The sequence below is a fragment of the Oreochromis niloticus genome, linkage group LG20 (genome assembly GCF_001858045.2).
Source record: "Oreochromis niloticus isolate F11D_XX linkage group LG20, O_niloticus_UMD_NMBU, whole genome shotgun sequence".
Lineage (NCBI taxonomy): Eukaryota > Metazoa > Chordata > Actinopteri > Cichliformes > Cichlidae > Oreochromis > Oreochromis niloticus.
The window spans coordinates 14,120,001-14,143,989 of NC_031984.2; the positions used below are offsets into that span (position 1 = coordinate 14,120,001).

Consider the following 23,989-nt stretch of genomic DNA (forward strand, 5'->3'; position numbering starts at 1 on the left):
AGTCACAGTAAAAATGAAATAACTTACCATAAAATCCTTCATTATGTGCAATTTTCTTGTATTCACATAGTTTCTTTAGAAAAAATAGATAATGTATTTATGTACAGTGCCTCTGTGTATTTAAGGCGATAATTAACATTAATACATTCACACAAAGAGACGTTATTATGCTTTTCCTTATTTTACGTCATATATACAATTATGTGAAAAAGAAGGTTGTTGCAGAACTCTATGCAGTCCTGTGAAAAACTAAGACTACCACGCAATTCAATAGCTTGTGGATCACCTTCAACTAAACATTTTATATATGACCTTATCACTCTCTCACATCTTTGCAGAGGAATTTTGACCTACTCTTCTAAATAACATTGCTTTGGTTCATGGAGGTGCAGGTATTCATTTGTGCACAGCTCTGTTGAGATGCTGCCACAACATTTTAATCATGTTGAGGTCTGCACTTTGACTGGGTCATTGCAACACATTGATTTTTTAAAACATTTTCCGCCCTCGTGTTGTAGATTTGCTTCTGTGCTTGTACATTGTCCTGTAGCACGACCCGCTTTCGGGTAAGTTTTAACTGTCAAATACATGGCCTCACATTTGACAGCGAAGTCAATGATTGCAAGGTGTTTGGGTCCCGTGGCTGAAAAACAAGACCAAATCATCACCACTCCACCACTGTGCTGACAGTTGGTATGAGGTGTTTCTGCTGATATGGTGTGTTTGGTTTTTAGCAAATGTGGGGCTGGGCATCAAAGCATCAAGGTCTCTTCTTTCTGAAAGGAGGACTTCTTTCATAAGTCTTCTGGTTCTGTGCAAACCTAAGCCATGCTGCCAAGTTAGAGAGCACCGTGTCCTGGTAACACTTCCAAACAAGCCATACATCCTCTGTCTTTTTTCAGTTGTATTTTCATGAACTTTAACTATACTAACTACTGATGTTTTTTTCTGCTCTTAAGTCTGTATTATGTCATAGGAGTTAAACCCCCCTACTGTACAAAGCCTTTTGTTTTATGCAAATTTGCTCTAGGGATGCACTTTGCTCAGTGGCAATAGATATTTTTCGCAGACAGACAAAACAAAGATCAAACTGACAAAAATCAATAGAAAAGGTTACATTTAAGAAACAAGTAGCTAGTTTTGTTTTAGTGTACATGACACGTTCTTTGTATAGAAGAGAATTAGGGCCACATTTTTTCCTTCCAGAATTCTAAGAAAAAGTCAGAATTCTGACGTTTTTCTTAGAATTCTGGAAAAGAAAAAAAAAGGATGTGCCCACATTTCCTCTTCCATAGTTTTGCCATTGTGTGGCCCTGGTGCTCAAAGAGTGAGCATCCTATACCGTTTATTTGAATATTCAGTTTTTCCTACAGATGGCAGCAGATATACATGTGTCCGCTACTAGAGCTCGGCCGGTAGCCCGCCTGTTCGTTGTATTTCTATGACAACAAACGGTTTGGATAAAGATTTCCGTGCTCCACATAAGCAAAGTAAAAGGCTTTATGGGAAATGTGTTCTTTCGTGGGATTGCCAGGCCAGTTTGCTGGCTTCACCTTCTACAAGTACTAGATTTCCCGATAGGTAGTGGGAGCGGGTGGGCGTTTTCCCAGCTGATAGCGTAGGTGCATGTCATTAAACCAAACGGACCATTCAGCTGTTTCGAACAAGCGTGACAAACTAGCGGAAGAGAAGAAATATGATCTTCAAAATAAAGCACAAAGACGCGGATATTATGTGACAGCATCAATCATTTCCTATATGTTTTATACACTCTACAAAATATGTCTGTCCTTTCTTCTTTTTTTAATTACGCACACAAGGTAAAACAAATCGGCTATCACACATGGTAGGGAAGTTATTTTCCTTCGCCAGTGCTTTATTTTGAAAGTAAGAACCGGATTTGCATACTCTTTCTCTCGCCTTGGCAATTGGTAGTCCTGCTCCCCGCACTGTCGCTCCGACAAGCCGGGAGAACGGAGAAGAAAACGCAGGAGCGCAACGATGGATCGCCTGTAAGCAGTAACAGCGGACTCCGCTGACGAAGATAACTGAACGGAGTCATCTACATGACCAAAGAAACAAGACCGGCAACAAGAAACGCAAACGTAACAATCATGCAATTTAAATACAGAAGAATTTGAGCAACCGCTCCTTCTTCAAGGTTACACCGCTTGAAGACGCCCTGACATCCTCCTGTCGCAGATCAGCTTGGTTGATCTTCACCGGTGGCGATCATGTCCGTGGAAGAGCAGGGATACCCCGACGCTGTGCTGTTGATGGAGGCCGCCCCGGAGTGGTTGCGAGCCGAGATCGGGCGTCTCTCCCGGGAGCTGAGTGAGACCACGAATGAGAAGATCCAGGCGGCAGAATACGGGCTGGCGGTACTGGAGGAGAAGCAGCAGCTCAAGCAGCAGTACGAAGACCTGGAGATGGAGTACGAGGCCGTCCGACAGGAGCTCGATCAGCTAAAAGAGGTAGGCAGTGTATTAAAACAAATGAAATAAAATCACAGAATATGTAAAGATTAGAATATCATCCAGGATTAATAGGCCCCTAACATAAATTCTAAAACTATAAAAATTCTCATCAAGAGTACATATTAAGGGCACATTGTCATTTTCATCGGGTGTGCAAACTCGCCACTATAATATTCAATATAGGGGCTTACTGTGATTTAATGTGTCATTAGGCCAGGCAGCTGCCTCTTCCTACAAGGTCAAAACTGTAAGCAGAGGAAGGGATGCTTTCTGTTCCCCACCCCCTCCATACACAGCACAGGGTATTCCCCATTTGACTGCCACTTTTATTTATTTATGCTGCAGCTCTTAGGCCCCTTCTTCAAGACATTCATGTCTGGCTCAAAGCTAGAATAAGTCCAGTGTGTTTCCACATACGTTTATCTAATCAGTGCTTATCATGAGCAGATTTCCCAACTGTACAATTATGATTTTCAGTTCAGCAATACTTGTTGTGTTGTGTTCAGTACCAGACATAAAAGCAGTGCATTGTTTTAGAAATAACACTGTGATCCACAGATTGCTTGTAAAAGTTTTCTGTGTAGTCAGGCGAGTCCTGCAAACAAGAATATCTTGTTAAGCAGGGAAAGGGCGGGAGTACGTTTGAATTTTGAACCTTCCCGCTTAACAGAGGGATGAACAAATTTCAGAGGAAGCCAGATGAGTTGTGACCCTTTGGGGGAATGGAAGGAATGTTGAGTGCAATGGTTCAAGCTGGTCTTGAGAGTCAGATAAAGGGTGTGACTGTTTTTTGAACAGTGGCCTTACTTATTCCCTAATGTAATATCACAGTGTGTCCAATTTTCTTCGCTGGAGTAGCAGTTTGTCACTACGTTGTGATTTTAGATGGAGAGAAGTATGACTTCAGAGTGGTTTGGCACAAAAGTCCCTCCAGCTGCTGTGTACCTCTGATTCTTCTTTCTCTGCCCACTCATGGTAAAAAAAAAAGTTTCCGGCACTGAGGCGGGCTTATTCATAGTTGCTCACATCCTCCTTTTAATATGGATTCTTCTTGTGTCCCCCTCCGCTAAGCAAAACAACTAAAATGTGTGAGAGTTTCCTTCATGATAAACCCTTTAGTGCCTTGCCAGATCTCTGCTCACTGCTTCCTTTGCATTTCGAAACACATGCGGAGATGTTTTCCAGCTCTCTGCTTCTCCCTCTTGTTTCTCCCTGTCTTCCCGTGGCCCACTCTCTTGTGGTTGTTAAAATAGAGAGGAGGAGGTCTTTGGGCTGTCTCAGCAACTGCTGCTTGGATTTTCCCATGCATTTCTTTCTTTCTTTTTTTTTTGCCAAGAGAGGATCACTTTGTCAGAAAGGAGTGACAGCTAAAAGCGCTGAATAGAAGAGAATAGATTAAAAGAGTAGCCATGGCAATAAACTAGAAGTGATTTAAAAATAAGTAGAAACATTTTTAGAGATTTTCTTACTTTTTTCTGGCTATGCCTGTTGGAAAGAAAAGCATCGCTGTTAGCCTGGTTAGACTTGTAGATTATGGTTGGTCTTCTTTCTCTTTCAAAATGGAGCACAAACATTCATCTATATGGGCAGTAAATGAGATTGTTTGCGATGAAAACTGCCACAGTGTCGAGTTATGCTGGTTGCAGATCGCTGATCAGATGTTAACCTTTGAAAGACGATACCCAACCCCCAACCTAGTCTCTGCATATGAAGGGCAGACGAGATGCTATCAGAGGAGAAATACAAGCCCGTTCTACATTAGGTAGTGGGTAACAAGCACAAGATAAGGGGTAAAATGAAAAGTGTCTGTCAGTCTCCACTTTAAGGACAGCTTTATAATTCGAGATATGGTTTTGTAGGACAAATGTCATATGATTGAGTTGCTTTTGTCGCTCTCGTTGATAGAACTTTCTTTTAGGTCAGACAGACCAGTGTGGTCTGTCAACAACCGGGACCAAAGCACACATCTTTGGTCAGGTATAAATGCCATGTTCTCTTTGGTACACAGCTGCTATTTGCACTAAAGGCGGCAATGTTTGGATTGTTAGTCTCTTTTCTCTGACTCGGATTGTCTGGCATATTTAGACGGTTGCTTAACACAGGATTCTGTTCAGTTACCCCAAACCTCCTTTTGCTTGTTGGCAAGCACAAACCGAATACAAAAGAAAGCGATTGAGATTTATTCGTAGCAACTCAAATGCCTTCATAACACTGCGTTGCCTTCTCAAGGACAAAAAATTCAGTGAGAAATCATCATGACGGTAGGCAAATTTCCCCTGTCACACAGCCAGTCCTGAACCCCTCAACAGCACACACACACACACACGCACACACACACGCATTCCTCTTGAGGCAGGAAGATGGAGGAATCCCGTGCACTGCTGTTGCTTAGTAACTGCCCAGCTCTTTGCCTTAATTTGAACAGCCGTGCTGATTCCTCAGCAGGTTCTGCTTTTTGCGTATGTTTGTGGATGACTGCTGAGAGATAAGCTTAGAGCTAGCTAGAATAGTACACAGGACAAGTACTAGAAGCCGGCATGCATTGGTTAATGGTATTAATACAATCTTCCTGCTGTTTTCAGCATCATTTGTATGTTTAATGTCGAGTATATCATTTTTACACCTGGGACTCTTAGCTCATCTGCTTCCCTGTTTTCTCACTGCACTCCAGCTACAAAATGATCCTGCCTGATGCAGTGATTCATCTTCTGGTACATTATAATGAATGTGAGTCAGTTGGCCCAATGCCCTGTGCTACCTCAGGGAGACTTTGACTATCATATTGCTCAGACTTTATCTTTTTCATACATTTCTTTTTTGGTTAGGCTACTTTTCTTCTGATTTTTTTTTTTTTTTTGGAACACAGTATGTTGTATCTAAACCAGTCAACAGCTGATTTGTACCTAACAAGCAGCCCTGATAAAAGCCTAGAGTGGCTACTAATAAAGATATGAGTGTGGACTTTGACCAAGTTATCACTTATTGCACAGGTTCAGTCACAAGGTGAAGTAGTTAATGATAGTATACCAGCTGGAGCAGGGTAAAAGAACAAGATGACTGACTCTACTGTTGTTCATATACTTATTTTAAGCTACTCACAGATTACATCATATGTCACACCTCCAGTCTGAGTAATGTACAGCTTCCTTTGTGAATGTGTGGAGAACTAGAGAGGTTTTGTATGCCCTTTCTGGCTTTTTTGCACTTTATAAATGCATATAAATTCTCAGGTGTAAAACTGATCTGCTTGCAGTTTTAATGTGTTTTTCAGCCCTGAATTTTTTGTAGAAAGTTAGGGCTCAAAAATACTGAACCCACCCTTATATGCTCTGAGGCCCCTTGCATGGAAAAATTTTGATACTGTGAAGGTCAAATTTTCCATGGAGTCACTAAATACACTAAAGTTATTGTACAAAAAAGGGGGGGAAAAAATCAGCTGATTGTGAGGGGGAACAGATCTGTTTGATCTTATTTCGTCATTCAAATGCACAGACGCCCTGTTCCTATCCTCCTAGTATACCAGCAGCATTGGAATTCAACCACACAATCAGAAAACTGAATTTTGTCAAGGTCGGTCGAACCCGGGTTCTCTGTGCTCGGCTGTTTGCCCTTTTGTGTGTTTCAGCTCACTGGGGTTAACTGGTCTTGAGTTTCACAGACGAAGAGAGACGGTTAAATGGCAGCAGGACACAGCGTGTGACAAAGGAGCGATAGAGAGAGGCGTCCCATTGTAGTTACATTTGAAAGGATCGGTCAGTTTTGTCCCTTTTGAAATGGCAAAACCACTAAAGAATATATACCAATGTCCCCAAACAAAGCTATCTGGTGTGACTCTAAGCCCTGTGTTGTTAAATGGGTTGGATACGGATTGGACGTCAGTAGAAAACACGAGGTGGACACAGATCCATCTGGTGCCTTGTATGAAGAGTCGTAAATAAAGTCACTCTCATTTGTATTGCCAATGCAGGCTATGTTTCATCACCAGCTGCTTGTCTCTCACTTTTAGAATCTTTCTTTTTTTCTCTTCACACATTTCCTCCAACCATTCCTTTTGTTTCTCACTCTCTAAGCTTGAATATTTTCAATGGGCTTTCAATCTGTGTTATCTGGGACCTAATATGTGGCCTTTCAGTACTGTTTGGGGGTTTCTGATCTGCCTTTTTATCCATAATTTCTTTTGCCCAATGGCAAGACTGCAGTTAAGGGGTAATCTTTTCTAAATGGCACTAAATAAAGTCCCAAATCCCCCTTCCCTCTGGGCATAAGAGGATGAATCCCAGCCGCTATGCGCAGGGCTTACGGCAGTCTGCGAGTCTGCCAGGACCAACAAAACTCAGCAGCTTCCACTGCCGGGCACAGGTAGGTGCTTTTTGGGTTAATGCTTCACAGAGGCTGTCAGGTCTTCTTGGGAAGCTGCCCTGTTCTCCCTTGTCTAGTTCATCAGCTGCGTCTGGTCCATAAGCTTACTCTAGTGGCTGCCAAGCTGAGCAGTCTGTGCTCTGGGTGCTGTCGAGCCTGGCAATCTATTCACCGAGTCTCAGTTTTACTAAAGGAGGGCAAATTATTGTAACTATCACCCACGCAATAAATTTACAAAGGAATTTCCACTATATCTTTTATGTTTCAAGACGAGAAAGGTCCACTAATGTATACAAATGTTACTTTCTGCTTTGCAGAAAGATGGCCACATTGTATCGCCAATATAATAAAAGAATCATTTCCCCTAGTTTTAGGTAAAATGACCCTCTAATCACGAATGATTTTAAAAGCTTTTGGCCCTAACTCTTCTGAACAAAATACAATCAGCTGCCTTCCACAGTTCACATACAGGCCACATTTACAGCAGCAGTGGATGGCTGTTCTCGGCCTCAGTGAGCAAACTGTTTAGAGTGTTTTTGGCCTGGACGTTTAAAGAAAGGTCTGTTTCTGCTGTGTACTTAAATGCAGCAATTTGAGGATTTCAAAAGCCCTCCTCAGGCAAGGGCTGATGTAGAAAAGATGCGTATGTGTTAGCAGTTTCTTGACTGTTTACACGGCTGAAGTTCCTCACTTTGACTTTCTTTTTTTTTTTGGGCTACAGTAAACATGTTGAAGTTATAAAGTAATCTAAAATAGAATACAAGAATAGTTAAAAACAGTAAAGTTAACATTTGCCATACTTAAACTTTAATATGCAATTCATCATAATCATAATCATTGTCACGCTTATGATGAAACTAAAAGTATATATTTTCAAATGTGGATTTTTAGAGAGATCTTATGTGCATTCAAACGAGTCGGAAGTGCGTATTGAGAAGCTGTATGGCAACCCGGCTCAGTCATGATTCTGCTAGTGTAATCCAATTACTGAAGACTAGGGCCAGATCACGCAGGAGCCCAGGCTAAAAGCAGAAGATGAGGTCATTGTGACTGTATGCGTCTGACAATACAACATAGTTCACTCAGGCAAAAGGTCTCTAGTTTTCCATCTCCTGAACTACATACTGACTTTAAACAATTCCAACTGTCAACAAAGAGCACTGTGTGCATACACGTGACTAGGCTAGATGTCTGTGTGTGTGTGTGCATAAGAAACACAATAGATGCTTATTCCTTCACTCCTACATGCCTTCTTGTCTTTTCTCTACAGCTTCATTGTGTCTCTTGGATCGTATTTACATTTTCAGCAGCTAAATAAAAGAAAACCACCCCAGTTAGTAGTTACTGCACTCACTTATTTGTTTGGTTTTCATAACTATAGTATATGGTTTTAAGGATAACGTTTCCTGTCAGTAAAACCTTGCTGTTTAAACTGTTAAAATTCAAGACATACAGTCTCTCTGAAAGACGTATTAGTTAGCTTTAGATCTATCAATTGTTGAACATGCAAAGGTATGACTAATGTCATATTTATTTATACTGAGGTTATGCTGTTTTATATAAACAGATGAATCAGCTAGGCATGTAGGTAGTGCATAGATTTGATTTTATATTACAAACCTTGCCTGTGTCATTCCTATAAAAGGGCCCATAGATTGACTCGTGGGGCTGGATCAGATTGCCCTCAAATCTTCCTTATCTACTCTGTTAAAGAATCCAGTCGACACGATTGGCACCCTCATATGAAACGCGTTAACGATCTCCAAAGCTTGTTTATGGCTTTGTGTTTTGATAATAAATCTTGGGTACAGGTTTGCTGTAAATCATAAGGCACAAGCGAAGCTTTGCTCTATCCAATCTCTTCTTCCTTCTATTGAAATGAAGTCATAACTCACCCCCTGTGCCCCCCCAGCTCCACATCCTGTTTACTTGGGAGGAGTCTTTTTATAGTGGATAGGAAGCATATGAAATATGGCTCTCCATCAGAGTGGATACCTCTTAGTGTATGAGAGTAAATCAGGTCACTTCTGCCACACCTGTCTGACAAGAAAAAAATTAAAATGCTAAAGAAATGTTTTATTTGCTTTTTTTCTTCTTTATCAAGAGAAATACGCCTGTACTGGTGTGTTAACATCAGCGCTCATTATGGAGCGTTTCCTCTCAGAATGATCAGGGTATTACCACAGCAACATAGAGAGGAATTGAAATTTAATAGCCTTTTGAGTTACTGATCTTTATTTGCTTCTGTAGATCAAAAGCGGTGCTGTTTAACATTAATTTACAATTCCACTTGTACTGGAAGTGTTTAACTTTTATCGGGCCAAGTCCAAATTTTCACATTTACAGCAGCAATTATAACCTCATTCCAATACAGCAAACAAGATGAGATTTGAAATCGCTGATGTCCTTTTAAGGACTCATTAAAAGAAAAGAAGATGTTGACATTTCCCATAACTGAGATATAGTTTATTCTTCTGGACTTTGACTTGTGCAGGGTGTAGTAAGTTTCCTTTAGAGGGTTATTGTTATACTTAGATGAAGAAACGATAAAGGTGGTTGTGCACACTTCTTGCTTAGTAACCTGAATGAAGTGCAGGAGCAAACTTGGAACAGCTATAAGTAAACGGGGGGCTTCACCTTCTTGCATACACATCTGTAGGGTATGCTCCACCCATATCCTCCCACTAAAGAGGGCTTTTGTTTACAGCTCCTTGTCTGCAGATTGTCCCAGGACACACTATTTTGAAGCAGCCGAAGACGAGATCAGGGATGAGATCTAGACAGATAGTACCCGTGCAAACAAAGATCTCTATCTGGCACACCCCTCTCTGGTTCCTCAGAAATTCTGCATTGTCTGCTCATCTCAGTTATTCCCTGACTGGCAGAGTAGTGCTTCCTATCTCACTTAAATTAATTAAACCAGAGGGCAGATTGTGAAAAGCATCTTTGCTTTTTATTAGACCATCTATTCAAACATTAGCAAACCCAATTTCAAAGGGTTGTCCCTTCACCCTGGGGGTCCTTTTAACTTTTGCACCAGAAAACAGCAGCATGTCTGCATTCTCCCCACACGCCATAATCTCTCCCATCACCTTCCTCCCTTCCTTCATTCCCCCAGTAGTAAATAGGCTAGTGGGTCTGGGTCCTCCTGTTCCAGTGTGCCATACCCAAGTCTCCTGGTGCCCACACTTTGAAACCCTCAGGCGTAGTTGGCCAGGGGAGGGAGTGGATAGAAGGGAGGGGAGATAAGAAGAAGGAGCTGTGTAGTCGGGCAGGGGGCTGGCTGTACGATAATGACAACATTAGAGCTTGGGTTTGGAGAGATGAAAGAGAGGAGGGTTTTTAATTGGATATGTGCCGGTCTCTCAGCAGTCCTGCAGTCTTGAGAAATGGGGATTGAAGACATGAGAGGGAAATGCACGGGTTTCCTGTGGGAACCAGTTCACTCTTTTAGTTGGAATAGGAGTTTCTCTATCAGCTAGCTTAATGAGTTAAAAGCGCTGGGACTAATTGGCTGTAATTTTTGTATAAAAACATGGTTTTTTGCAGTATCTCATGAAAGAATTGTAGGCTCTTTTTTTCCCAGCATTTGTTCAACTTTTAGGGGCTTTGTCTTATCTGGTTTTCAGTTTTATTTGAATTCTCTTTGTCAGAGAGGTTTAAGTGTTGAACAATTGATTAAGTGTTGCTGTGTATGGGGAAAAAATCAAAGAAGGCATTCTTGTCACTGTAAAAAGACAAGGCATTGTATGTAATCTACAGTCTTCATTTGCTCACAGATATCATCTTTTATATGCTCAGTGTTAGCATACTGAGACCCACTTTATTCTTTTCAAACTGATATGACCTCAAAAAGAAGACTTTACGCTCTGACTCAAGGTTTGGCCTCACTGGTAGAGAGAGTCCGTGCACACAGAATCATTTAAAAGATTTAATTACTGCAACTGGGGAAGGGAGGTCATTAGTTTCTGTCTGGCCAGGAGCAAGGCCAGAATCCCCTAAGAGACAGTCCTCTGGGTTTGGGATGGCCAGTGGAGAGATATGAGAAGGTGAGATAGGACAACACATAGAAGAGTGTGAAGAATGAGATAATTTTATCCTTATTCATGAATAGAGTGGTGGGGACAGAGTTGATTAGGAGTGATTAATCGTTGTATGCAAAGGACAATGTTAGAGGCGTCTTAGAATGAGAATATGTGGAAAAGGGCAAATCAAGTTTCTGCAGTCCTTCCCCCATTATGTCAATACTTCATCCTGATTGATCAGACATGTCTCAGCATTAATGTAGCCTAGGATGATGAAAGTAAATGCATTAGGGTTTCATATAGCATTCATTTAATAAATGGTTATTGGTAATGGTAAAGCTTTTTCGACAGCAAATGCACAAACAAGTAGATTCGACATTTTCTTCACCCTCCCCCTTATTCCTCTAAGCCTGACCTTGGATCCTTACAGACAGCATGCTCAGATGCGGGTGTCTGCGTTCACAAATTCATGCGTATATCTGTGTTTGTGTGTGCCTCAGCTGCAGCCCCAGCTGCTCCCCTTGTCCCTGAACGTTGGTATCAAGAGGCTGTTCATTTTTGGAAATCATATGTGAGGTTCCACAGGGACCAATGTCTCGGAGCCCCCAATAAAGACTCGGTCTGATTGAGTGTTCATTGTTTACTGTTGATGACGACTTGGAATTGAGTAATTTGTCATCTGTGACAGCAACTCACTGGAAGAGAAGGATATAAATGCGCTTCATTTATTTATGCTCACAAATGCTGCTGCTGCCTGTAAGAAACGAGCATCCATAAAACAGTATTTTTTCAGTACTGTCAGAAATATCATTATCTCAAATTTAGCACACACATCTGTAGGGTTGATTCGAATCAACATCAGCCCAGGATGTTCTTTGTGCAGACAAAACTGGAGAGGCATGGGTGTCGACTGTTGCCAGAGAAAGAGGGAGGAGAGCAAGCTGTGCCGGGCTGAGCTCTAAAACAGCCATCTGTGTCAGTGGCACCCCTCGCGTTGCCTTTACTGACCTGCCTCTCACTCTGTCACTGTAATTGGCATAGTAACCATAACAACAGCTCTCCCCTCTGGGGTGTGGGCACGTGGACGAGGGAGATCTCATCAAGAACGAGTATCAGGGAGAAAAGGGAACCAGCAGCCACAGATAATGTTGGCTTTGCATTGCAAATGATCAGTATTGTCAATGCTGAGACTGGTGCTTGTATAGGGCATTGCAGTGATATGAACAAGTGATAAAGAATCCAGAATCCAGCTCAGGCGCTGATATGGTGGTGCAGTGTATCTATAAGAGCCTATTGAATGAATCTCTGCTCTCCCTTGAGGCTTTAGCTTTATCTTCCAGTCTGCAGTAGATTTAGTTGGTAGACAATAGAGCCAACATACACTGCCTTCTTGTTTTTAATTGACTGCTAAGAATAAATGGTAAAGACAAAAGCAGAGTTTAAATCTTGCACTTAACACATCGTATCACACAAGACAGAGCAGAAAATTTTTCGTTGTGGAGTACTAAACAAAACTAGTGACCCAAGTCAACACAAACCTTCGCGTTAAACATTTCAGGAACTCAGACATTAGAGAAACTCCATTTCTCTAGATGACCAGCATGAAAATTCTCATTTCTCATTATAGTATCTCTTTGTATCATGTGTACTTTTTTTTTTTGTATATTGACTGAGAGCTAAAGTAAGCTGAACTTTGATGGAGGTTGTTTAGCTTGCTGCCGAGGGCATAATGACTATTTTTGCTCTCTAATAACACAGGAGCCAGGCAGTAACACCTATAGTGTTGAGCCTTCAGGCTAACACAGACAGCGTAATGGCAGTGCGAACCTGGTTTTGCTCTTTTTTGCAGATGTTTCACTTCATAAAGAAGGTATTTTATGGGAAGTCCAGTCTTTGTAGACGTTTGACGAATATAAATTAACGTGTTTGAAGATGAAGACTGACTTCACACAGAATCTCTAATGCTTCCTTCGGATTGGTAGCCAATGTGAAGGCAGAATAAAACATGAAATGTAGTTTTCCCCAGCCGGATATGATGAAAGCTCTAACAAGCACTTACTCATTATAACATGAAATAAGCTGGTAGAATTTATGTAGCTACTTAGTATAACTAAGCCCCTGCTGCCCAGTTATGCTATTCTGATATTTCTTTATCAATGAGGATGACTTTATCAGTCAGCTGTGTAAAGGGCCTCATGAGTCTGATTAGTACATTTCTCTTACACAGAGGCCTGTGTTTGTGCTTTAATTGCATGTGTCTACCTACTCCCAGTGGCTCCATCCCCGTTGGCTTTCTCTTTTTTCCCCCTCTCTCTCCTACCCTGCAACACAATAGATCCACAATCTGCCACAGCTTTGTGGTTGCTTTTAAAAGGTGCACGCCCTTCTAGTCCCATGACGGTGGAACATGCTGCTTCTCTTCTTGAGGCAAAATCATTTCACTTTTGATGAAAATTTGCATTTCATCAAGTCACATGCAGGTGTGTTTCTTTGACCTCTGGTGTCTGATGATCTCTCTGGAATATTCCTTTCCATTAGCATACAGTGCATTGCCTCTGTCCTTTGAAAACATGAGCCGTCTGCAGTTTCGGTAGATTCCCTATAAGGCCTGGAGCATTCGCCTGTTCAACCTCTATCTCAGATGGGAGAACATGCTTCAACATGGCTTGAGTATCAGGTGGTGCATTATGGCTGGCTGCAAGGAGCACTGGCAAAATTGGAAATGAGATGTGTGTGTGTATGTGTGTTGAGGCTGTGAAATTGTCCAGACCTGTGTGTGAATAATAGCCCAACAGCTCTGTGCTATGCAGCAAATCAATGTGGCTCTGTGCCAGGCAACAGCAAATATCTCTGCCTCCCTCGTTTGCGTTTCTCTCACTGTTTTTTTTTCTTCCTCTCCCTCCTCCTGCTCCTTCTGCTTGGCACTTTTAATGCTTTGCATACATATAACTGTTCAACATGAAAATGCCAACTACATATTCAAGAACCCCTGTTATATTATTGCTTATTTGGTTGTAGAAAATTGGTTTTTCAATGTCCAAATTTACAGAGAGAGGGGGAAGAACTGTCAGGATAGCAGGAAGGAGATTAACTCTTCCCACTGCAAGAAAGCAGTGGAGAGTTAATCATAACCTCCATGGATTTTTGTCAAAAGATGAAAGTGAATTTGTCTCTCACTGAAGAGTAAAGTCTGAAGTAAATAATTAGCTACTCTGTCATTCATTATAGCAGCTGTCTCTGGCTTTGGTGTAATGTTCACTGATTAGCAAAGATGTTCTCTGTAAATTTAGTGAATGCTTACAAAAAACAAAAACATGCACTGCCGCCTGACATGTTTTGCATTGCTTACAGTACCTTACTGTACATGCGGTTGCAGAAATAACACAGAGCTATTATGTCCCACACAAATAGGTGAAATGCAGAGTAGTGTATCGGCCTGCTAGGTCACGCAAACAGTACGTGTTGCAGAGGCACTTTGAATCGCCAGCGGGTCTCTTGACTTTAACACAATGCTCCATCGCATGAACGGCTGAGAGCCGACAGCTAAATATAGAATCTCCACACACCTTGAAGCTATCTATCTTTTTCGAGTCTCTCGCTGTGCAGTGGCCTGTGAATGGAGATGGAGAGACGGACAGGAAGGTGGGGTGGGGGGGGGAGCATGCCTGTTTGTCGTTATAAACTGCAACTCCACGTGAGCTGTGATTCACGAGGCCAGAGAATCCATTTGCTGTATTTTTTTTTTCTTCTCCTGCCCCCTCCTCTCTTCCTCTGCATTCGCTTGCAATGACAATGCTAACAGTGACTAGCCTTCAGTGTTGCTGAAACACTGCTTTGGAATCTAAGGTCAACTCCAGCACAGAATGAGTAACCAAACTGATCCAGATGACACAGTGTGATATTGTTTAACGTTTTCCACTGGCCCCCAAAGCCCCAAAATACAGCTAAAGAAACAAGAAGTCTCATTGTCTGGAACTGCTTTGTTGTGCCTAATCGGGCACAATTTAGCAAGATTTTGAGATTGTTGATCAACTGCTAGAAAATACTATTGTTAAATGCTTCCTGAAACTTCAGTTAGAGCAAAGGTTGAGTTGGATTTCTCATTCGGTTTACATGCAATTGCACAAATGGAAGGCGTTTCATTGTGGCTGAAAAATAAAATGAGCTGTTTGAGTCTTCTTAGTTTTATCCCATCTCTATTCTTGTCTGCCTTTCTTCCTGCAGCGGGCTTTGCTTTCCCAGAATGCAAGACCACAGGAGGCTAAATTGAAACCTTAATAATGAGATGTTTTGAGCTGGACCAGAGATACAAGTGTCAAATCCAAATCCATCCTTGGTTTTCTAATTGGGTTTTGTTACTAAGTCTTCAAAAAGACTTCCTGCCCTTGCAAATCCATCCCTGTGCTTTGGAGCCTATTGTTCTTAATCTCCTTTCCAGAGGGTCTCCAGTAACTGTATCTTTGTAGATCACGTTGTTCTTCCTTCATGCCACGGAAACACTTTTTTTCGCCAGTGGAAAGGGAACTGAAAATAGAATTTTAGATGTGTACTTCAGCTCCACGGGGGCTCTGAGCCCGGCTGTATCGATCTGTTTGTTACCTGATGGAGACCCAAAGCCCATCTCCCTTGTGCTCTTGACTCACTGGATTAGAGAAGCCCATGCAGCAGGATTCTGGCTGAGAAAACCAGAATGAACTATGTGACCTACTGTATATTCTTCCTTTACCACATAAGGCATTGAAGATTACTAAGTAGCGGTCGTGTTCAGAAGCAAGTGTTTAGCGATTCCTGAGCAGAGATCAAAAAGCAGAGAGGTGTGATTGATCTTTGAGTCCTGATTTGTCTCAGCGTCTAATCAGTGTCACTAAAGGCTGCGTCCTTGGTCAGGTTGGAGGACAAGGCAGTCATCTCACCATGTTCAAACATGTTTAAACAGCCTTTGTTAAATCCAAGACTCTCCTATCAGAGGACAATCTGCCATAGCAACATTTGTTTTGGAGAAAGATAAGTTTGCAGATGACTGTTTTAGTTTAACTCATAAATGCAAACATCTCAGAGAAACCAGTAATTTGATATAAGCTTTGTCTAAGACTAGAAACATGGCAGCTTGCTTCCTTCTTCAGTAGTCTGCATTTATGCGCCCACGCATCTGTCTTCATTAATCTTGTGACTTGGGTTGTTAGATCCTGTTAGGGTGAGAGAAATGTAAGAGGAAGTAATCAGACAACACTGTCATATGAGGGGGGAAAAAAACAAAAATCAGATGTGACTGGACTAATTTTGTCAGTTCCTCTATCACATGAAGCTTTATCATCACCAGTGATCATGCACTATGATGTACTATGATCTCAGCCTAGGGTATGACCAGCCCATAATGTATGCTGTCGTCTGGGGTTTGTGGAGGGATAAATCTTTTGAATTATTGGCTCCTCTTTTATATTCTCATCTGTGTGAAATCCAGTCCACACAGCTCACTAATAACTAAAGACCCATCTTTGATTAGCTTTATAAGAGATTAATAATCCACATTCGCATGTCCAATGTTAATAAAACTACAACATATGGTAAGCTAAAGATGAATTATAAACTGGGTGGGCAGCTCACTGTGAGATAATAGGCTTGGTCGCGTGCAGCCCCAATTTGCCCTCCTTTAAAGTAGCCTAAACCCACGCTTGGGGAGCGGAGATTAAAGGCCTTGGGTCACTGGGTTTTTGACTAGTGGCTCTGCATGTTTGAAGGGCAGGCCTCGTAGATTGGATTGATTGGAGTCTTATTCAATAAAACCTATGCATCAAGATTATAATGATGGGATTCTCCTGATTACTGATTGGGTTAATCCTGTCTTTTCTAATGACTTTCTAATAAAATGCAGCCTCCTGCTGATTGATGATTTGATTTGGAGAAAGGAGGCAGATGGGGGAGTTATGCAGACACGTATTTAAGTGATACTTTTATCTAGAGCTGCAAATAAAAGGCGAACAACTATGAACACTGGTTATATGTGGTCAAATCACAGTAGTATTTTTCTTGTTCTTACAGGGCATTTTCTGTTCAGAGCACTTCTAGGCTAAATGCAAATAGTCAGTCAATGTGTGGGTTATGTTTTTTCCCTACTAACTCATCTGGCTGAAGGACCAATGAGCTTACACTACGGCGACCGTAATCTGTCCCTGCACAGTTCACAAGAATTGCGACTCCTCCTACAGTATCAGTGGGATTGTAGTGAAATTTGCTCACACTGATCAGCCAATGGATCTTCGACAGTCGTGTCATGTTTGTTGTTTTGCAGGCAGTAACCTGTGAATTGTGATTGTGCGCTGGATGAGCTTTAATCTAATTGGATAAAAGTGTTAACAATTGATGTTTAATTTGAATAATTGAAAAGTATTTTGTAATTTTTTTTAGTACGTTTAGTTATGGTGGTGACATTGTTGTATATAGAAGTTTTACTTGTAGAAAAATTAAGATATTTACATTTGTTAGCCAATAACAGAGATGCTTCTAAATGAAACACTGTCAGTTCTTTCTTGCCAAGTTTCTGCTTCAGTCATCATCTTTCCTGAAATGTAAAAGCTATGCTAGCCAAACTGCTAAAGCAATGATGTCATGCTCCACTGTAACCCATTAAACTAGTTTTTCAGTCACATATACCTCTTAAATCCTGGAAGTAGGTCAGTTTGACTAATACAAATTTCCTGATTTGCCTCTATCTAAAGGAATTACTGGGATTAATACGATACACAGTCACACAGAGAAAATCCTGCAGCAGCTAGTCACGTGCAGTATAATGGCATAGGCAGTCAGAGAGAGGAGAGAGTGTGCTGCAGCTGCAAACAAGGTCAGATTCAGTGCCTCAGGTGATTTCAGATTACCGCCTGCACTCGAGCTGTGAGGCAAGATGAGAATCAGAATGCCCATCCGATCACCAGCGGGTACAGGATTGAAAATGAAATCTGTAATCATGAGGTGATTATTTTGAGAAGCGAAAGTGTAGCCTAACCTAGATTCTGCTGCAGTAAAGGTCGCCGTGTCACTTTGTGTTTGTGGCTTCTGCCTTGGAGGTTATAGCAAATTAGCACTTATATTAATGAAGCAGTCTGTTTCATATTGCACAAACTGCTATTCACAGCCTTTAAATAGACTGCCTCTCATAGAATGTAGAGGCTTTAGCTCGTAAGTTCTCCATAGTTGTTTAATCTTCATAAGTTCATCCCCTTCATGCAGTCTGCAAAATCAAATAATATCTGTTGACCTTTCTTTACTCTGTTATGATCTCCTAAGGTATTAAGAGCATTAGAATACAGGATCTCGTGATCACCCAGACACTAGTGCATTTGCTCTACTTTTCCTGTTTGGTTTTTCCATCTGTGGAGTCACTGCACAGTACATGCAGGCCAATATCCTGCAGCTAACAGAGGAGAGAGGGGGAGGAAATGGGGGAAGACAGGATCATGCAGCCCAGATGGAGCCTGACTGATTATCTCTACAGAGCAACTGCAGTATTTTTGGGGAGGTTTTTGAGCCTCGGCTAAACCACAGTAGAAGAGATCATTGTCGTTCTAGAAAGGTTGAATCACAAATAAACTTTTGTCAGTCACAAACCTGATAGATGAAAATGAAAATGTCTATTGATGCTTCATACACAAGTCTCTAAATATTCTTAACAACCCCATGACACTATAGTTTCAAACCAGCAACCGTCTCTTCTTTCACTGTATCTCCAGGCCTTTGGACAAGCCTACTCCAACCACAGGAAGGTGGCAGCAGATGGAGAGAGCCGAGAAGAGTCTCTGATCCAGGAGTCGGCCTGTAAGGAAGCCTACTATGAACAGAGAGTCCTTGAGCTGCAGAACGAGCTCCGGCAGACACGCAACATCCTCACCAACACCCAGTCTGAGAATGAACGCCTTAATGCCATCAGTCAAGATTTGAGAGAGGTAAAGGGAGAACCAAAATCCCACCACTGTTCTGTTCCTAATTTCTAAATGAGTTTTGAAATTAATTTGTTGTTAAAGGAGCTTGCAAAGAAAAGCGTCTGGACTTCTTTAAGTTGCTTGAAGACGTTTCACCTCTCATCCGAGAAGCTTCTTCAGTTCTAAGGTCAAATGCAACTTCAAGCAACTTAAAGAAGTCCAGACGCTTTTCTTTGCAAGCTCCTTTGACTACGATGACCTGGATGACTGAGAACCTTCACAGACAAATTCATTTGTTGTTTGATCAGAGATGTAACATAGATGTTCCTAATATTCTCTAAAGGTGAAGTCACTTCAGCACTTCAGTATTGCAGTAACTTGCAGAAACAGTATTGCTCTAACCTGCTTTTTAGAACATTGAGGGTTGATCATTTATCACCTGATGCATTTTATCTTTCTGCAAAAGCTGCAGAAAACAAACAGATATTCTTATCTATCCCTATCCTGGTATAATTTTTCTCCAGAGTAATCATTTGGCTTTTCATTTTTGCATTAGTTTCAGTTGGTTGTTGAGACTTGTGATGTACACCTACAGTACCTTTATTTGACTGACATTGCTGTCCAATCCTCTGTTATGCAGGGTGCAATTGCAGAGTCTGCTTTTTGACATGCCAAGACAAGATTAAACGTTCTCTAATGACTAGAAACACCTTGCCTTTAAGCCTAATGTGTTGTCTTTCGTACCTTATGCAGTCCAGGGTGGAGTTGTTTTTTACAGGAAAATACTGAGACCATGGGAAATATGCTCTGTTACAAAAGGTGTTAGATAATTGAATAATTATTCTAATAATGTTTAATTTGTGTGAACCACTGCATGGGACTGCTGCCTTAACTCTGACATTAGTAACATTATAAAATAAAACATTATAAAAACCCCACCTTAGACAAGCCCATTTCTGATAACCAGAAGCACAAGGAAGTTATTTCTCAATACTGAGCACACCCTTTGCACATTCCTGCACTTTATCATACATATCATTATACAAACCTTTGTATGTGTCCCAATTTGGACAATGTCTCCCTCTTTTACTGCTTCAATTTACATATACTCACTGCTAATTTGCCCTCATTAGAAGAGACAATTGCACAGCACATAGTGTATGTAGTTCATGTTAATTGCCAATGATCATGTATGTCCAATGTTGTGTGATTCAGTTGGTGAAGAGGAGGTTAAAATTACAAGAGCAGACCGTATATTTAAATCACGCTGCGCTTTAGGGAAGGACTTTTGACACAAAGACGGGGAGACACAAAAGTAAAAAACAGTAACAGAGGCTGACAGGAAGGCAGAGGGAAGCTTTCACCATTCGAGCTCCTCGCTCCCTTGACGGGCAAATCAAGGCAGGAATACTAAAGAGGGAATCTAAAGTCACAAGTTGTTTGAAGAGTTTGGCTTCGTGTCAAAGAAAGAAGCGGAGTAATGCTAATGCTAATTGCATGCTGATTTGAAAGGGGAATTTATTTGCACTCACAGCTCTAGGTTGGGTGCTTCACATGTCAGAGAGCACTTTTTATTTTGAAAGTTAAAAGATCAGTGTTAGCTCTATCGCTGGGTCTGTCCCATTCACTCAAATGACACCTTGGGATAGGATTCAGGAGGTGGATCAATAGATGTATGAAAGATTAGTGTTGCTATACCCGTTCCATACATATATGGTGTTCAGCACTCAACGATAGGCCTATATTCTGCAGTGTGATATTAAGGATGCCTGTTTTTGTTTCTGTCTGTTCTGATAGCTAATGGGAACTAATCTTGTTGTGTTTATGCACAGCAGATTTAGCTGAGTCTGCTGTTTTGCAGGTCAAGTTGGTAATTGGGAGGGTGAAGGACTCCCCTCCTGAGTCCCAAGACTTTGGTAGACATCTGCTTGACACAGATGTCAGCAGTGTTTCTTCCTCAGATTAGTGAAAGACTTAAAAATGGCATGTCCCGCACAACGACTTAAGTTCCAGAAAGCTCTAAATTCCACTATAATTAGGTCAGCTGCTGCTCAGCTCTGCATCTACACTGGTATAATTCGAACATTATTGAAGCCAGATGTGCCCCACTAGAAATGTTTTTGTAACAGAGGAGGAGTTCCTCTTCATAAAACCTTCCTCCAGCTTCCATTCATTCATCAGTTTCCAGCTCAAACATAATTACTGATAACATGCCTCTTAAATCTTTAGTTGAATCTTTGAGAGAAAAGCAAATACAGCCTTTGCTGCATGTCGCATGTACAGCTGTAACTGGTGTTGCACTGGTGGTCTCCTTGGCCTTTCTGCAGGTGCCATTCCCTTTATAAACACTGTTGCATAGCAATGGGCCCCGGACAGTTCTAATTGGTTAGATAAAAGGGTCTGGAGTGTAATTCACACCATGTATGGGAGATAATGATGTCCTTCCAACTGTACGTTGGTGGGTGCTAGGAGTGTGTCTGGCAGGCAAATAGAGGCAGCCTGGGCACTGAGGCTGGCATTGTGAGTGGACTGACATGACTGAAAGAGGCCTTTGTCTCTTGGATTTCAAATTAGCCCCAAAGCTTAGGCTGGGAGAGGAGGAGGAGGAGGAGAGCCCTTGGAGATGATAAGAATGGTATGAGAGAAAGACAAGGGGGCCTAAAATCCGTTAGAGAACGAGAAACGCTTAATGGGACTAAATCCAAGGAAAATTGAGGACTGTCCTGCTTTTCCCAGACTGGATGGCTAATCGAATTGAGAAAGGAGTGTGACTGAATGACTCAATTTTTCTTTCTTTTTTTCATGGAATGCAGCTGACAGTTGGGTTGTAGGCCTTTGTGTTTGTTTCAAAGTGAAGTTTATGTATTTTATTTTATTTATTTTTTTACTCCTGCAATTCTACAAGGTTCCTCTGAAAAGCTATTTTATTTGGAGTGGAATTAAGATCGCTTAAAGAATTACAAAAGGCATGAGAATCACAATTTCAACTATAAGAAAAGCATCACAGTCCATGAATGTGGAAGCATCACTCATTATAAATGGATTTTACCTCTCTGTAGCACAGTTCATTTATAGCCATTTTAGTTGCTGGTTTTCAGCCTGTTTACATGCCACACATTTAAGCCTACCAGGCACTCTCCCATGCCAAAGACTCAAATGTTAGCCCAAAGCACTGATAAGACACATTTCACTGCTACACTGCAGTCTACAGGATTATATCCACACAAAGAGCCAGTACCATTGTGGGGAGGCGCACTCTAATAGGCATGACTTCATTAAATTCAATCTCGTGTCATGAGAGGAATGTGCCTCCGACGATGCCTCACAGAATGGGAACCTCCACTGCATGCCTTTCAGGAAATTATCAAGCAAAGATGAAGAAAAAAGGGTCAAAATGTTACCAGTGTAATTCACTCCATCTCTGCTCACTCTTCAGTCTCTTAGAGTGTTTCCACCCCAGCATAATTGTGCTTTCAGTGATTGCTTATAGTACACAGTTTCTTTTGCATGAGTCAGGATGTTGTGTTGACACACTTGCTTGTGCTTTCACTTCAGGTCTATTGTTGTCTTTTGATATTTCACATGCTTGAACCATCTCTCTCTCTCACTATTAAGTTGGGTGTTGTGCTGTTTTATCTGTTACCATAATGTAGAAGCCATTCAAATGTTAAACATGACTGGTTTTTCCACTTCATTGGCACAGTAAATGACATTAAGCATCGGCCTACACCCCCCCACCCTTTAATTTAAGTGCTGTTTAACTATCTGGATTAAACACCTGACAGAGTAGCGGGGGATTAAGAAAAGGGAGGTGTCTGCACTGATGAGATGAGATTGAACAGGTTGGAAGAGGGTAGAGGGTTATGCTCAACGTGTTGAAGACCTCTGCTAAAACAAATAGAAAATAAAACACCTGCTTTTCAGTGGTGCAATAGTAGAACAGAGCCTTTGATGCAGGATGTTACAGCTGTGCTGCAGCTTTACATTGATTATTGTAAGGTCAGAGTTGAGTGTTAGAGCGATCCAAGAGGGGATGCTCTTTGTTCGCCATTATCATCTGACATGAGGTTAATGGAATAGGACTCAAAGAGGGCTCTGCGGTGTTGGTGTTGACTGCCCTATTTTTTCTTCTTGCATTAATTCCAAGACAGATCAACTCTTGTCCTGCTGTACTGACAAGATAGGGAGGCTATATGCTAGGAAAAGGTTTAAAAATTAGTTCTCAGAAAATAATCAGTAGTAGAAGAGGTGTGAAAACACCAAAGCCAGATACAAGCCAGATTGACCTTGATCTTTTTACACAAGCCATGGTTACTACTGCTGTCACAAGTGATCTACATCCTAGTCAAACCCTCCAGATATTATGTGGGTTAATTAGAGAATCAACATTATCACTTTAGCTAGCTGCTTCTCTTCTAGACTCAGGCTTTCTTAGGGAGCATTTGATGCATCTGGGTAGTTTCACACTTTGTTGTTAAGTAAGATTATGACAAAAAAATGGCAGATAAATTTGCCTGAATCTTTTTGTCAAGTTATGACATAAAGCTTTGAACATGCATTCTTCGTTTAAGCTTGTACTTCCAAGCACCAGTCAGGTTTTTCATGGTAGTTAATAAATCAACAACAAACCCATTGGCCTACACGTTCACTTAAACTAATGGGTGTAAACACATTTGTTCACTCTTCTGCACTCTCATCCAAATGACCTCAAAAACACTAATCCACTGTACACCCTGTGGACTTTTCCACAGTGTCACATTGTGCTAAGTACCACCAGCCACTCATTCACCAGGTTCCATTCACATTTTAGTTTTTCACAGTCTGAGTGAAAAGTGTGACCTTGGCTGTGTTTTTGCTTCCTAATGGAGTCTGGGTAAGATGAACAGAATGACAGTTAGTTGCAACAGGAAGGAGGATAAAAGCAGTTTTACTTTCTCCCACATTCTTGGTGTTGACAGCAGTAGGATGCCCTTAGGCTTTATTTTTCCTTTGCTGTGTTTGAAGTTATACTGGGGGGGTTGAGTTCATCTGTGATTTATTCTTCGTTTCTTCTTAAGAGATGGCTTTGGCTGCAAGTTTAGTTAGACTAAACATGAGCTGGCATGACCTTGAGTTACTTTAGAGACTGCAGGGCATTTAAAGTTTTTGTTATTTTCTTTTTATAATCACTGAACTTGTCCAGTCTTGGTTTTATCTGATAGAGAGATATGATAGG

The 23,989-nt window shown here is 41.3% G+C and overlaps 1 protein-coding gene across 1 annotated transcript in view; it reads left to right on the top strand.

The window, feature by feature from the left end:
- Positions 1–1,927: 1,927 nt before the first annotated feature.
- Positions 1,928–23,989, top strand: part of LOC100712336 (protein bicaudal D homolog 2) — a 41,350-nt gene continuing 19,288 nt past the window's right edge. Inside the window, 2 exon segments of the mRNA XM_019349950.2 lie at positions 1,928–2,474; positions 18,586–18,798. Coding sequence (XP_019205495.1) covers positions 2,235–2,474; positions 18,586–18,798 — 453 coding nt within the window. The 5' untranslated portion in view covers positions 1,928–2,234.